Here is a 14,535-nt window from a genome sequence, read left to right on the forward strand (position 1 = left end):
AAAATAAAATCAACCTAGGAAGGCTGCCAAATTCTTCCTCTGTCTATCACTTATTTTCATGTAAAGGTCGGTCTGTCTCCTTTGTTGGGGAATTGCAGAAATCTAAAACTGACCCTTTTCAGCACTTAGTGGAATCCAACAGCAGAGGAAAGAGGTTGTTAGCAAGGACAATTTGCTCTGGCCCAACCCACTAGTGGGCAATTATCAATCAGCGTGCTAGGGCTCCATTTACCCAGTACTATGTGGGAACGAAGGAGTCTAGAAAAGCCTCAGACCGCCTAAGACCAGAGAAATCAGAGGCAGAACTTAAATATGATATTTCCCCCAGAGTACACAGAGCATGTCTTCTAAGTTGCTTGGAGAAAGGCTGGCAAAAACGCTCAGCTGGTGAGCAAGGAAGGAGACAGGCGTTTGCCGCGCGTTGACCCGCTGGAGGAGCCCTTCCCGGGGAAAGGCGGGAGGGAGCCGGGGAGGCGGGGTTGCAGAGTGGGGGCAGTCCTTCTCTGAGTGCACGATCTGGTGGCTTTATTTGTTGGCCCGGTGGGTCCAAGCTGGGAAATGCAAACTCAGCAGGGAAAGGGGAAGAGAGATTGGCAGCAGTTTTCTAAAAACAACACAGCTCAAGTCTCCTGCGTCTGTCCCCTCGCTCACCCCGCCGAGGCACAGACGGGTCAAAACGAGCTCCCTGGAGCGAGCGCGGCCGCCCAGTTCCCACTAGGAAGAAGGCGGGTGTCTGTTACTCCAGGACGGCCCGGCCGCTGCACCCGCCCGGTTCCCCTTCTCTGTCAACCGGCCAGGCTCTGAGAGGCGCCTCTCCCTCCGAGCTTTGGACCGAGGTCGCTCGGGGTCACCCCAAATCTGATGATGCCGCTCCGCGGCGCAGCCGGCGACTGGGACTGGCGGGGGGGCGCCCGGGGCAGAGAGGACGACGCGGAGGCGGCCACGCGCACCCGTCGTAGCCAAGCGCCCGGGCTTTCCTCCGCAGCGCCTGCTCCCCGGGGTCCGCCTGGGCGCGGCTGGCGCCCCCGCCTCGCCTCCCGCCTGCCCGCGGCCTCGCCACTGCCCCGCCACGAGCCCTTCTGCTCGACCCAGGCATTTGACACCCGACCTCATAGTGCCACCTTCCCACCCCGCCGAGAAAGAGGAGACTGGTGAGGGAAAGGGGCGCTCGCGGGCAGGGCCGGCTCGCGGCGCCCGGGGGGCTGGGTCTCCAGCTTGGAGGCGGGGGCTCCCCAGGCGCGGGCGCGGGAGGAGGAAAGCTCGACCCGGAGAGAGCGCGCGGGGAGTGCGGGCGCCGCGGGGGCTTGTTGCGCGGCTAGGGGCCTGCCTGCACCCCTAGGGGCGCGCGTCACCGCTCCCAGCCGGGCCCTGGGAGCACCGAGCTCTCGCCTGCGGCGCGCGCGCCTTGGGCTGTCTTTCTCTGGTCCCGCCCCTAGTTCTTCCGCCAAAACCTTTGACCAGGGTCTCCTTGCCAACATTCCTAAATGTCCTTTGCCAGCTCTTTGCGCCAGGTAGGAATAAGGCTCTGCCTTCTGGGTGTGTACATAAAAGTCAATTCCAGAAGGTGTAGTGACCTTTTCACCTTCCCCACGAACTCCTTCGGAGGGGGTCCGCGGGCCTTTACGCCTCCCAAGGGCTTGATCAGTGGCCGAAACCTGTTTGTTCCCTGAAATGTCCTTGCTATTCATATCCGCAGAGGCCTTCTGCAGCAATTCCCAGAAAGCCCTCGAGGATGGAACTGGGGGACATCCAGCCCATAGTGAGGACGCGCCGCCGGGGGAGGTGGGGGTGGGTAGGAGCTAGAGGGCCGGCGTGACAGTTGCCTGTGGCCAGGAGCGGGCACCGTGAGAACACTGCCAAGATCACCCCTCCCCTCCGCCACCACTGTTCTCCCTCCTCCGGGATGCACAGAAACAGGGACCACTGGACGCCTAATTTCCAAATCCCCACACACCTGGGCTCCGAGATCTGAGGCTGGGAGGGGTCGGGCGACGGCTGCCCCCTAGCTGGAAGGCGCATCACCTCCCACCCTCCGGCGTTCCCTCTGCCCCAGAGGAGAGGGCACCAAATCGCGCTTAACAATGGAGCCCGCGGCGCGCCGCGGGCGCCCGGGCGCGATGGGCGCCCAGCAGCCCACCCTGATACGGGGCAGGGCCATGTGGGGCTGCAGCCCAGGCTCCCTCGCCCGAGTGGGCTGACCCGGCTTTACGCGGCTGCGATCCTCGCCCGGCTCTACGGTGCGTCTCCCACTCCAGCCCAGCTTTCCGCCCTTCCCCCTAGCCCTGGCCCGGAGCGTCCGGGGGCACCCTGCTGCCCTCTGTCCCAGGTCTCCGGCTGGCCCTGTGGAGAGTGGCGGGGCGCCGGCCCCGCGCTCCTCGCCGCCGGGGCGCCGGCCGGGGATCGGAGTTGTGACAAGCAACGGCCACCTCCCGGGCGCTCGGCACTCCTCGGCGGCTGGATCCTGGAGATCCTCCGCGAGCTCCTCGCTCTCCCCGCGGGGGTCCTGAGCGAGCACGCCGAGGTGGGCTAGCCCGGCCCTGTCGCTGCCAGCGACCTCGATGCCCCCTCCCCAAACACACACCCCCTCACGCCCTGGGCGAAGACCGCCGGCGCCTCCCTTCCCGTGGAGATCCCTGCAGGGCCTCCGGGAGAGACGGACAGACGGACGGGAAAAGCACACGGAGGGAAACTTGTTCCTCCCGGTCTCCTGTCAGGCAATTACTGGCGAGCCCGTGCGGGGAGAGGGGAGGGAGGAAGCGAGCGGAGGGCTCTAGCAGGGGAGGGGAGGACGGCGGAGGGGGAGGCGGGGTGCAGTTGGTGAAACTCCTCGGTCTCCCGCTCATCTTTTCATTGCTTGCTCCTCTCCTTCACGCAGACACCCCGGACCTCCCCTGGGCGCCAGCTCCTCGGCTCCAACGGGTCCAGAAGCAAGCTGGATTTTTTATTTTTTTGTTTCTGGAAATTGGCTTTGGTGTGTGTTTCCCTACCTCCCTCCGCCCCCTCCCAGCCCCCCTCCCTTTTTTTTTTTTTTTTTTTTTTGAGACATGGCCCGGGCAGTGGCTCCTGGAAGAGGAACAAGTGTGGGAAAAGAGAGAGGAAACCGAAGCTAAATGACAGGATGCAGGCGACTTGAGACACAAAAAGAGGAGCGTTTCTCTCGGATCCAGGCATCGCCTCGCGGCTTCCCTTTCTCCGGGACGGACTGAGGATTTTACAGCTCTGGGCGGAGTGGAAGCGCTTCGGATTGTTGAGATTACCCCTTTGCTCGTTTTCACCCCGCACGTTCTCGTTCTCCCGCGTCTGCCTGGGGATCCGGCGAAGGGAGAATGGAGAGGGGGCTGCCGCTGCTCTGCGCCGCGCTCGCCCTCGCCCTCGCCCTGGCCGGCGCTTTTCGCAACGGTAAGTGACAGGCGGAGGCGCGTGTGACAGCGCGGCGCCCGGGGCTCCCCGGCTGCCCGTGTCCGGCCGGGGTTGGGCTTCCCGCCCCAGCCACGGGACTCACGCAGAGCTGCCAGGATGAACCTGGAACAGCCACCTCCCGGGCAAAGGGAACTTTTATCCAGGCAGAGAAAAACGATCATTCGGTTTAGGGCAGGAAGATTTCAAGTCTTCCGGCTCCTTGCTGAAGTTGGTTGTTTGGCTGCGGGGGTTTTCCTACCTCTGTTACAAGGCAGAGCTGCCTACCTTCCCAGATCAGCACACCAATTATCTTAATAATGTTTCCTCCCAAAGGCAATTAGATGAGACTCCCTTTCAAAAATCTGATGGCTGTTGAAAGTTAATGAACACTTTACCAGGAGAACTTGCTGGCTCTCTTGCAGCTCCCCTGAACCGTTTCCTCTGGTGGGTGCCTGCAGGAGATAGCGGCTTGTTGGCTGATGGAACTCCCTTCGCCTTTGTAAATCGTCCCTAAGCCGTCTGGAGCATGAATGAAAGTTACGTAGTGTCAATAAAGGAATCTGATGTACACAGGGAAAGGCACCAGGATATCTGAAAATCCCTAACCTAGTTGCAGCTTCCACTCATCTTTAAACCACTCACTCTTAAGTAAATGAAAGACTATGCTGTAACCTAAATAACGTGTTTGACTTACACTGTAAAGTAATCGAAGGCAAGGATATGAAATTCTCTTTACAGTACGTCTTTAGCAATTATTATTAACTAATTATCAAATATTTACTTTTGTCTGGCTTAGATTTCAATCAGAGTAATTAGAAGAAAAGAACATCCGCTACTTACCGTGTTATATTGTTTTAATAAGAGACCACAAGTGGAGGGGTTCACACGAAGAAGAATTTCAATCACATATTATGATGGAAGTTAATCTCTCTAATATGCTTTTTGGAGGTTTTGTGATTGAAGCAATAGATTTCCCCAACAGCTACCAAGCAATGTTCTAAAAGATACACTTGGAAGCAACACACACACACACACACACAAAATTGTGAATGTGGAGTTCAATTTATTAATGAACCTGAGTTAGTGGCATCTTTCTATAATCTGGCAGGGGATCAAATAACATTCTCCTCCAACTGAAAGAGCTCAAGTGGTTGGACTTTAGAAATTATAGTAACTCTGCCCTCCACAACTGCGACATTAATTCAGTGATGGACATGTTCACACGATGGATTTGAAGCCATTCAAATAGCTTTCAGACTTTAGGTTTTAAACGCCATGTACGCACAGGTATATGTGTATGTGTTTGAATGTGTATATATATAATTTAACAGGAATCTGGGGAATGGGAGAACCTGAGCTCGGGTCGGTGAGCTTGCCTGGGTAAGCCGTACTGCAGTGTTTGCAGTGCCCAGAGCCGGTGATTGCCTCTGTAGCTCAGCAGACCTCTTGAAGCCATGTCCACCTCCTCCCAGTACCAGTGTCTGCTGAATTAATTCATTAACCTTATTTAGGACTAATGGTCCAGAGTCATTAGAAACTGCTCTTTCTTAATCAACTGTTAGAGAGATTTACCAGAGCCAGGGAGTGCACCAGTCCACATTATCTTATTACACTGTCACTTTCTCAGAAGTCACAGATTAAAGAGCTCTGGTGTGGTACTCAGTCCACCTAAATGTCTTCTGAAGTGACTCTGTCGAGTGACTTGAAGCAGTGCTGTTTAATTTCACTCCTCTAACAGACGCCAGACCCTGCCATGATGTTTGCACAGAGCTGGAGGAGACGTAATGAGATGGGGTCACTTTCCAAGTTTTCTGCACATTTAAAATAATGGAAGGGCCTCAGTAGAATCTCAGAGTCCAATATGATCATTAATGAGATTCTGAACTCCGGTTGCAGCATCATTTCTTCTTGGCAAACCTTAAGCTTTTAAAAGCCAAGGCAAAGGAAACCAGTATAAGGCTACCCTCAGTCTAAGAAACATAGTCGGAAACATCTAGCAATTGAGAAAAACAATATAATTTCTATTGTCTTCTTTTTAATTTACGGGAAATGATTTCTGTAAAGCATGTAGCTTTATGTATTTTTGATGTGCACTTCATCTTTCATTTCTATTTGACCTGGTTTTCCTGTAATAAAATTCTGTAGATTTATAAATTCATGCTGAGAGCGAAGAATGCCATTCTCTTTCCACAGGGAATCTATTAGATGCAATATTAAAATCTATATATACCATTACTGAAAATTTGTGATTGATAGGCTTGTATATTTCACTGCTTTCGTACCTGTTCCTCTTACATAGTTTATGCACCGAATTTTTATTGCTCAGAATTAAACATCAATAAATGTGGCAGCATTTCAGTCTGAGGCTCTCCAGTATGAAATCCATCATAAAAAGTGACAATGAGAATCTATGCCGAACAATAAAGCAGCTCAGAGACTGGTTTATTTGGCTTTCAGTGAGTCACTTCAGCACTGGGGGTTTTTGAAAAGCAGGCTCAAAACTAGTTAGCTCCCCTTTCCCAGAATGTGAGAATGGGGCTTACCCTATGGGATGCCCAGCCCTCAGGGTGGCTGGGTTTTGTTCAACATATAGGTAATTAGAATTAATGCTGTGTGGCTATTTATTTTTCTTTCTGTCCTATTGCTTTGATCTAATCTCCAGACCTGAGCAACTTTGCTTGGAGCAGTAGAGCAGAATTCTTTCTGCTTCACCAAATACACTTTGTTCTCTCTTGCTCTGGATCTCAAGAGTAGAGATAACTTAAAATCACTTAGATTTATGGGCAGATAAAACAACAACAAAAAAGGTTTGTCTTGGAAGACAATCCCCACTGATCAATGACACAGACCAGGCTTATCATCAAAAAGCTACACCAGGGGTCAGATAGCATCTTTTAGTCACCTTCCCCTTAGAACTTGCTACTTAATGCGATTACACTTCTTGGGGGATAATTAAGTCTAGCAGAAGCTCCCTAGGGACCATGTTAACATCCATTGAGGGGATTTAATGTTTTGAATGCTAGAAGACCTTTTTCTTGGGACGGAACTTTGTGGGGGGGAGGGGGGGAGCCCTGTCAGTTCTCAGTCCTCTTTCCTCCTGAGCCAGCATTCCTGGGATCAAAGAGCGTTCTTGGTGGGCTGCTGCTATCAGCGCCACCTGAAGGACCTGCGGGGACCTCTTGGCATTCCCTATAAGAAGTTATGGAATGTTTAATGACTGGTAATTTATATAGAGAGTTGGAATATCTAACCGGTTGTCAGGGAAAGATCTACTAAAATGTTATTTTTATTGCAGACAAATGTGGCGATACTATAAAGATTGAAAGCCCCGGCTATCTTACATCTCCCGGTTATCCTCATTCTTATCACCCAAGTGAAAAATGTGAATGGCTGATTCAGGCTCCCGACCCATACCAGAGAATTATGATCAACTTCAACCCCCACTTCGATTTGGAGGATAGAGACTGCAAGTAAGTGAGACCGCCTTTGAACAGGGCGCCACAGCACCATCTAGTGGTCATGGGTGGCTAAGGGGGAAATGTCTGTCCGCCTGATAGGGGATATGAATGAATCCAGGAGGGACTCCAATCTAGGCCAGATCATATGTCAGCGGCATGGAAATTAAATTATGTTAAGCGATTTCTGAGTTCCCCAAACTAGGAAGATTATATTTAAATGTGTAGTCTTTATTCTTTTTCCTGTTAACAGTTTGGTCTTGGAACTCTTTTTTTAAGAAATGTATATACATGTGTTGGTTTTTTTCCCTGGGAAAGGGGAAGAACTGGAAACCTAAACTCTTGCTTGAGTCTTTATTAAATATCGTGGTTCACTAACATATACTGCATTGACAGATGGTGAGGTTGGATATTTTCTGGCAAATCTTTGACACATTTTGTGATTTAAGAACTGTATTTATCTTATTGAGTTTGACGTGACAAAAACAAATTGTCATTGAACAAAAATAAGGCATATAGGATAAGCTGGATGAGGGGTTTTTGTAGTAGATTGATTGCAAGTCTCTTATGGAAAATGCTAGAAAATAATTGTTAATGCACAATGAATACAATGGGACTCAAATAACGAGTCATTGTTTCATCTGCTTTAGTCTTGCTCTCTGCTGTTGTTAAGTTACTAAGCGTCAACTTATGCTAGATTTTGTCATTATGAAAACATTCTCACCATAGACAGAGTCTGAACTGTATTTCCTCACTTTATGTGAAAGCACTGGTGTGTAGGTTTTGCCTTCCACAGTGTGGAAAATATGCTTTAACCCTGCAGGCAGCAGTCCTGTCAGATCCAGGTGTTCTCTTGTCTCTGGTCGGCCAGCGGACCACCTGCCTCTGCCTTGTCCACATCATCCCGTTCTGCTACACTGCACACGCTGTCTTCTCCAGAGACTTGAAGCTGAATATCGATCTTTAATGAAGTTTAGCTATACAAATAATTTTGAGAAAGGAAAATAATCTATTTATATCTCAATTCCTAAGAATTTCTCAGGAACTGATATGTTTTCCCAAGTTTTAAAATGGGTCAGTTTGATATAATTGTATACAATGCTTGTAGGCTACTACTTCCATTGGATATAAACATTCCAGGCACATTCATTATTAGAAATATTCTACTTCCAAACATATAACCTTTTGAGGGAAGAACAGAATGATATAAAAATGTTTCCACCTGTAAGAATTCCTCAACAACCTGTTGAGTTGGTAGGGTAAACTAGTTTTTCACAGGAAGGGAAATTAGATCATCTAGTTAATCCAACATTCTGGTGCCTAGAGAATTAGCATATATTTATATACTGTTGATCAATTTCCAAATAATCAGCATATACTACAGCGCAATAAAATTGTGCTAGTTCCAATTTGATCTTTGTTCTATGATTCAGAAGTGCTTCAGGGCATTATATTGACGTTTTAATCTTGTGTGAAAGTTGCCATTAATAGAGTGTTCCAGTGACTGCTAGGAAACAGGGAGTTCATTGGATATATATATATATATCTTTTTGCCAATATTCTGTTTTTACAATGGCAGTCACCTAGACAACCTGAAGACTTGCTATTTCATTTCATTTCATTTTGTTTTATTTTATTTTTTGCTTTTTGACAATACCTAAACTGCTATAGAAGATATTTTTAAGAAACTCTGGTGAAACATACTCAAGTAATAACCTTATTCCCAAAAATAAGGTGCTATTAGATTTCAATAAACTCATGTTTACTAACTCCTTATCTGAAAATCATGACCATGTTTGTGTGTAATATAATAGTTAAAGAATTCAGAATAATCAGTAGTTATTAACGGTGGTATGCTGGTAAATGTTCAACAACTGGGTCTTGGGAGGGGGTGAATCAAGTCTTTATTTGTAATATATACCGATTTCTGTAGTGTAAATATTCCCACTATGGCCAATTGCAAACTACCCATGTGATGTCAGTGTGCACAGACTTGCAAAGAGATGTGCATAATTGGTTGTTGTGAGATGGTGCAAGCCAGCTCCAGCACACAGCTGGCAGACAAGTATAAGAAAGTGAAGCCAGCTGAGTGAGTTAATATATATAAAGTGCTTACAATAGTGTCTGGCACATAGTAAACCTTAAATAATTATTTGCCGTATCATGATGTGAGGTGGAGTCTAGTGGGATTGGTGGAGCACCTTTTTAGTTTTCTTTTTTAAAGATAAGAAAGAGGATAATTATGATTTATAGAAAGACAGTTTTAGTGATATCAGCAAGATATTCAAGAAACTGATATGGCCAAGAAGATTGTTTCTGTAATTATGCTGGTGAGACTTTTTTTTAATGCTCCACAGTTAGGTGTTTTCTTAATTGCAGCAACTGAGGGTTTGTTCTCTGTGAAGGTGCCACCTCCTGGCCAGCCTTAAAAGGCTGATATATTTAGCCTGATGAAGTCAATGGAGAGTACGGCATAGAAAATATCCTTGTGGCATATTTTGAAGTGTTGCTGCCGGATCATTTTATCAATGAAAATTCCAAAAACGATCCAGGAAGACGCATTTAAGACATTGCCATCACTCTCTTCCCAGGCTGGTGCGCATGACCCCTGGTCATTGTTGAAGGTTGCGGTGGAGATTCTACAAATGTGGTGCAATTCTTACCAACTTTGTAAAGGCTGTGAGAAGAATCTGCAGCGTTAATTTAAAGTTAGAATTCTGTACAAAAATGAGAAACACCAGAAACTCTTAGAAGAACAAATTCATAGCCTTCAAAAGTTTAAGTTGGATGCGCAAAAGCATAGTGTTTTGGGTTTTGGTGGGGTTTTTTTGGTTCTTTTTGGGTTTTTTTGGTAATTTATGTTAGGCTGTTAGTCTACTTCCAAAAATGTATTTGAGATGATACAAAATTAGATACAGTAAACCACATTCAGAGAGCTCGTAAGCTTTTGGTTATCATTTCTGTTAAGAACAAGCTATTTGTCTTATTGGAGATATTTAATGTCTTTCCCTTTTTCAGCTGTATTACACGTCTAATGGCAATAAAAAGTACTTGCTGTAGCAGTGTCATAAGGTTACTGATAAGATGAAATGGAGTGTGGATATGAAAGCCCTTTGAAAAATTAAAAGCTCCTCTCACAAGAAGTTATCACTATTATTATTTCTTTACCAACTTGGTGATTGTTAGAATATTTGGAAATACGAAACTATGCATATGTCAAACTAAATATATTGATCCAGTAATGGGATGATCCACATTATAATACACCCTGCATTTTCTCTTAAAACTCTGAGTATTTGCACAGTCAACTTTCGCCATGTGAAAGTTCAAGAAATTGATTTCTTAGCACATGTGCTTATTGAGAAACATCCTTGAAACCTAAGTAAGCAATTTTTTTGGTAGGGTCTAGGGATGGATAAGTAATTAAATAGACAAGTTCTGGTAGGAAAAAATGTTTTTTATTTAAATTTTTACTGTTTTATTTATAATTAAATAAAAAACCATTTCATAATTTTAACAATATAGGAAAATGTATACATTCACAACTTTTCATGTGAACAGCACCAAGGCTGACCTGGTACCTAAGTAAAGGATAGACCTAACCTTCCAAAAAGTCTTCTTCAGTGGATATCAAGGGGGGATGTTTCTTCAGGGAACATGAATGTGCAAGTTGTGCCTGCGAGTTTTAAAGTACAACAATCTATGTTTATGCCACCAGTGAATCAGGTTTCATTACAAGTAAATATCAAAAACATAATATTCTAACTCCTTGAATTCTTTCAATGAACAAGGCGTGGTATTGACCATTCAGTCAGTGGAGCAGGAGAGCATCTGTCTGCAGGGCTACCATGGTGCCAGGATTTCTAGCAAGATGTACTGCCTGGCTTTATTGTCGTGTTGGCATAAGGAAGGTAGCTAGAGAATGCTCTGAGAGGAGAAGGTGCTGAGGGAGTGAGAGGAGTGACGGTTTCTCTTTTTTGCAAAATCCTGCATGCTTGTGAATGTCAAAGCACAGTTAAAAGCAGAAAAGCAAGAAAAAAGCAACCTGCTGAGTGTTTCTCAGAAAGCAGTGTTCGTTGTTCGTTGTAAATGGTTCTCAGTATTTACACTGAGCTAGTTCGATTTTACTCCACGAAAGTTTTCTTCACTGGTGAGGTGGACATCTTGAATCTCATAAAACTTTATATCTGCATAGTAAACAAGAATGTCATTGATACAGTAGTTAGAATTTATGGAACTTTTCCGGTTTCCCAGCAATGCAAACTATCAGCATGATAATTTATAATGGTTTGTGACAAATACTGCTGAGCAAAGAGGTTTGTGGTTACATTCAGATCAGATGTTGTCATCTGGGGACCAATAAAAATTTCACAGACATTGGGTTAAAAACATTGAGAAAATGAACTCGAATCTCCAGAAAGAGAGTCTAAAACAGTGGTAGGGTTGGGGGACAGTGTGGTCATGGTCTTCCTGCTGACAAGCTCCTGACTGCAATGCCTGACTCGTCAGCGCTGTTCTGTAGGGTTCCGCCAGGACTCAGGCTCACAGAGCATAGCTGCCTTTCTGCCTATAATTTAGATTTGTAATCTCTTCTTTGTGTAACCAATAATAGCTGTCTTTTTCCTAATTCAATGCAATCAGAGGAAGATTTCACTCTTGCAACTTCATGAGAAGTTTAATTATAATAAAATTATAGTTAGAGATGATACTCGAGGTTTGGAATTTTGTTGGAATAAATCATGCATTGTTTCTTTAATGCTACTTTTAAAATTACCTAAGTTTACAAAGTTTGAAACATATTCATTTCATTTATTTTCGTAGAATATAAACTCACTGAATGAAAATTAATCTGACCATAGTTTCTCAAATCTGATTATTCCTGCAAATTTAATTATACAATGGTCACTTAGTCGTTTATTGGCAATTTCGGGAATACAAGTTCCATTTTTGGTTTCCCTAAGTAATATCTTCTGTTTTGATCTTTTCTTTATTTACTTTGTTCCCCATGGATTTTTGCATTAATTTTTTAGAATTTTTCTTTAAAGTGTGATTTATGTTGATTAGTGAGTTTTTCGCTTTTTGTATTCGAGGCAAGTGCCTCGCTCCAGTCCTCGTCTTGTGTTTTAGATCATCACTGAGACCAAGACAAACACTTTATTTTATGGAAAACAGTGGATATTTTATGCCAAAATACTTCTCCATTTTCTATATGAAATACAGAAGTAAATGTACCGTTAATTAAAGTACAACCCATATCTAGAAAAATACATGAAGTGTAAAGTTTGATAAAACTTTACAAGGCGAGCACATCCATATAATCAATCCATAGTAAACATTTCCAGCTTCCTAGGCAGAAGCCGCTGATGTCCACTTTCAGTCGCTGACCTTTGGCTTCAAGGGTAACTGCTATCTTGACTTGTGTGATTCCATTTTTATAAATTTCAAAATCAGACAAAACTAAAGTACAGTCTTAGAAGTCTGTGTATGCTCTCGTTTGCATAGAGTGAAACTCTTTGGAATGGAGATAGAAAAAGGCGTAGTATCCCCTTTCTAATCAGAAAAACAGAGATGTACTGAGACGTTATAATTCTTTTCAGTGACTACCATAGAAATATCTTGTATTTGTTGCATATATTATGGTTATGTTAAAATAAACACCAAATTTTCAGTCTGGAGCCTGCTTGACATGCAAGGCATATTCAGAAAAATCTTCCTTTGCTTTATTTTTCCTCATCTTTTCATTGCTGGTTTTGATCTCAAGTAACTTCCCAACATGGGCACTGTGAGAGGCGCCACACCAAGCTCAATTCAGTTCCAAGACTGTCGAGCTGGTAAGGTGAACGCTTCTCACAGCTGCTGGCCAATGTTGTTGCCACCGCCTGCAGCATCCGCGGTCACCACTCAGGCAGATAATTATCTACTCTCTCCCTTTTGATTTTTTTCCCCATTAGCGCTGATTTATTTGAACAGAACCCCATGTGTTTAATAAAATTAATTTTCTTTATTATTTCTTACTCTAAGCAATCACATTTGATCTTAATGAAGTTTGAGTATTACAAGGTGGTTGTGTGTTAGGCATTTCTGCAATTTGAAAGAAGCAAACTTTATGAGAAGCTAAAAGAGAAGGTTAGTTGAAATCTTATCGAATTGAATCAACATGTGCATGGCATTTCCAACCAGATTTCACTTTGGGGAGCAGGCACTTAAAAACCAATCCAAGTGAGACATATGCCTTCAGCAGGCATGCACATTTTCAGCTCCTTTCCAGCATAAAACTTGATCCTTGCATGCAGGCTGACATACTTCGGCAGATGTACACACACAAACACATATGTGCATGTGTGTGTGAGCTTGTAAAGAAGGCTACAAAATAAACTTAGCTAATTGCCATTGTAGTATTCGTCAACACTGGTCATTAAACCTACAGAAGAACAAGAGACAAGATTAGCATTCAGATCAGGTTCCAAGTGCCTTGTAATTGAGTGTTTGTCATCAACCCTGAATGTAGGAGTCACTGACTTGGCAGAACATAGCACCTCAAAGGGAGATTTCCCCTGCCATCTCTGATGGGTTGAACTGTGTCCCGTCTCTAGGTCATTTAGGGATGCTATGAGGTCAGTATAACTCAGACTGACTGTGAAGCACACCAAACACATTACGCTGGGTTATGGTTGAAATCACTTAGTCTTTACAGATAGCTTAGAAAGTGAACTGCATTCATTCAGAACTCTCCTAAATTCTGCAAAAGAGCAGGAGAAAAAGAAAACTTTTGGCATGTGTCCATTCAGTTGCCTTATAACCTGTTTTTTCTCCTCATCAAGCCTAGGTCTCTGTTGCACATATCTTGTATCTTATTTGGTCAACATGTTTTTCTCCTTTAATTTAAATAGTCAATTGAGTGTTTAGAAAGGAGCCATTGAGGCTGGTTCTTACTGTCAGCTCCTCGCTATGGGCCCACCCTGCACCTGCCAAGCCCTCTGTGCATGTGATCTTACTTAATCTCTCCCTGTCAGCCCCATTTTACAGATGGCAGCACTGAGGTTTCGAGAAGCTAAGTTAACTGAGCCCAAAGGCTCAGCTGTTGCACCAAGTGTCTTTCCACCTTTGTGAGCAATGGGGCTTGGGATGTGACTTTTGAATGAGAAAATTCTTACAAAATGCTGCCAGCTTATTTTTTATTCAAGCAGCCATTTTCTTCCATGAAATACCTCACACAAAACTTTAAGTACAAACCAATTAATTCTGAGGAAGGACTTAATTTTTGAACTCTTAGTTCATATGAAGTAAGCACTGGTAAATACTGTGCATAGAAACTTCCAAGTAATTGGTGATTTTCCACTTCGTCAAAACTTGCCTTAACTTAGGAATGAAATCCTGGGGGAAAATACCTAAATTCTGGTCCCTTTGGTTGATGGAATTTGAAAGCACAAAGCACATGTAAATACAATATTTATTTGAAGACTGATAAGCAGGCAGCACAAGGGTTCCATTTACACGATTGGTTCAAGGACACATGAGATACCAGCTGCAACCCGTGCTTTCTCCCAGCCCAGAAGTCAGCAGGCTGTGTTTTCTCCTAAGCACTGCTCATTTACTGAATCTCAGGCAAAGAGCAGAAAAGTTTTGCTCTCCCACAGCTCCCATATTTGTAAAATTTCAATACGTGTATTTGCCATGGTGA

The 14,535-nt window shown here is 44.7% G+C and overlaps 1 protein-coding gene across 5 annotated transcripts in view; it reads left to right on the forward strand.

Annotated features, from left to right (window-relative positions):
- Window positions 1-752: 752 nt before the first annotated feature.
- NRP1 (neuropilin 1) overlaps window positions 753-14,535 on the forward strand; it is a 147,356-nt gene continuing 133,573 nt past the window's right edge. Inside the window, exons 1-3 of one of the 5 annotated variants that reach the window (XM_046678593.1) lie at window positions 753-1,151; window positions 2,876-3,399; window positions 6,695-6,869. In XM_046678593.1, coding sequence (XP_046534549.1) covers window positions 3,327-3,399; window positions 6,695-6,869 — 248 coding nt within the window. In that variant the 5' untranslated portion in view covers window positions 753-1,151; window positions 2,876-3,326. Of the gene's footprint in view, window positions 1,152-2,102; window positions 2,238-2,802; window positions 3,400-6,694; window positions 6,870-14,535 lie in introns of those variants that run through there. The other 4 variants (XM_046678594.1, XM_046678596.1, XM_046678598.1 and 1 more) reach the window with 4 other exon arrangements.

This window comes from Equus quagga, chromosome 12 (assembly GCF_021613505.1).
Source record: "Equus quagga isolate Etosha38 chromosome 12, UCLA_HA_Equagga_1.0, whole genome shotgun sequence".
NCBI lineage: Eukaryota > Metazoa > Chordata > Mammalia > Perissodactyla > Equidae > Equus > Equus quagga.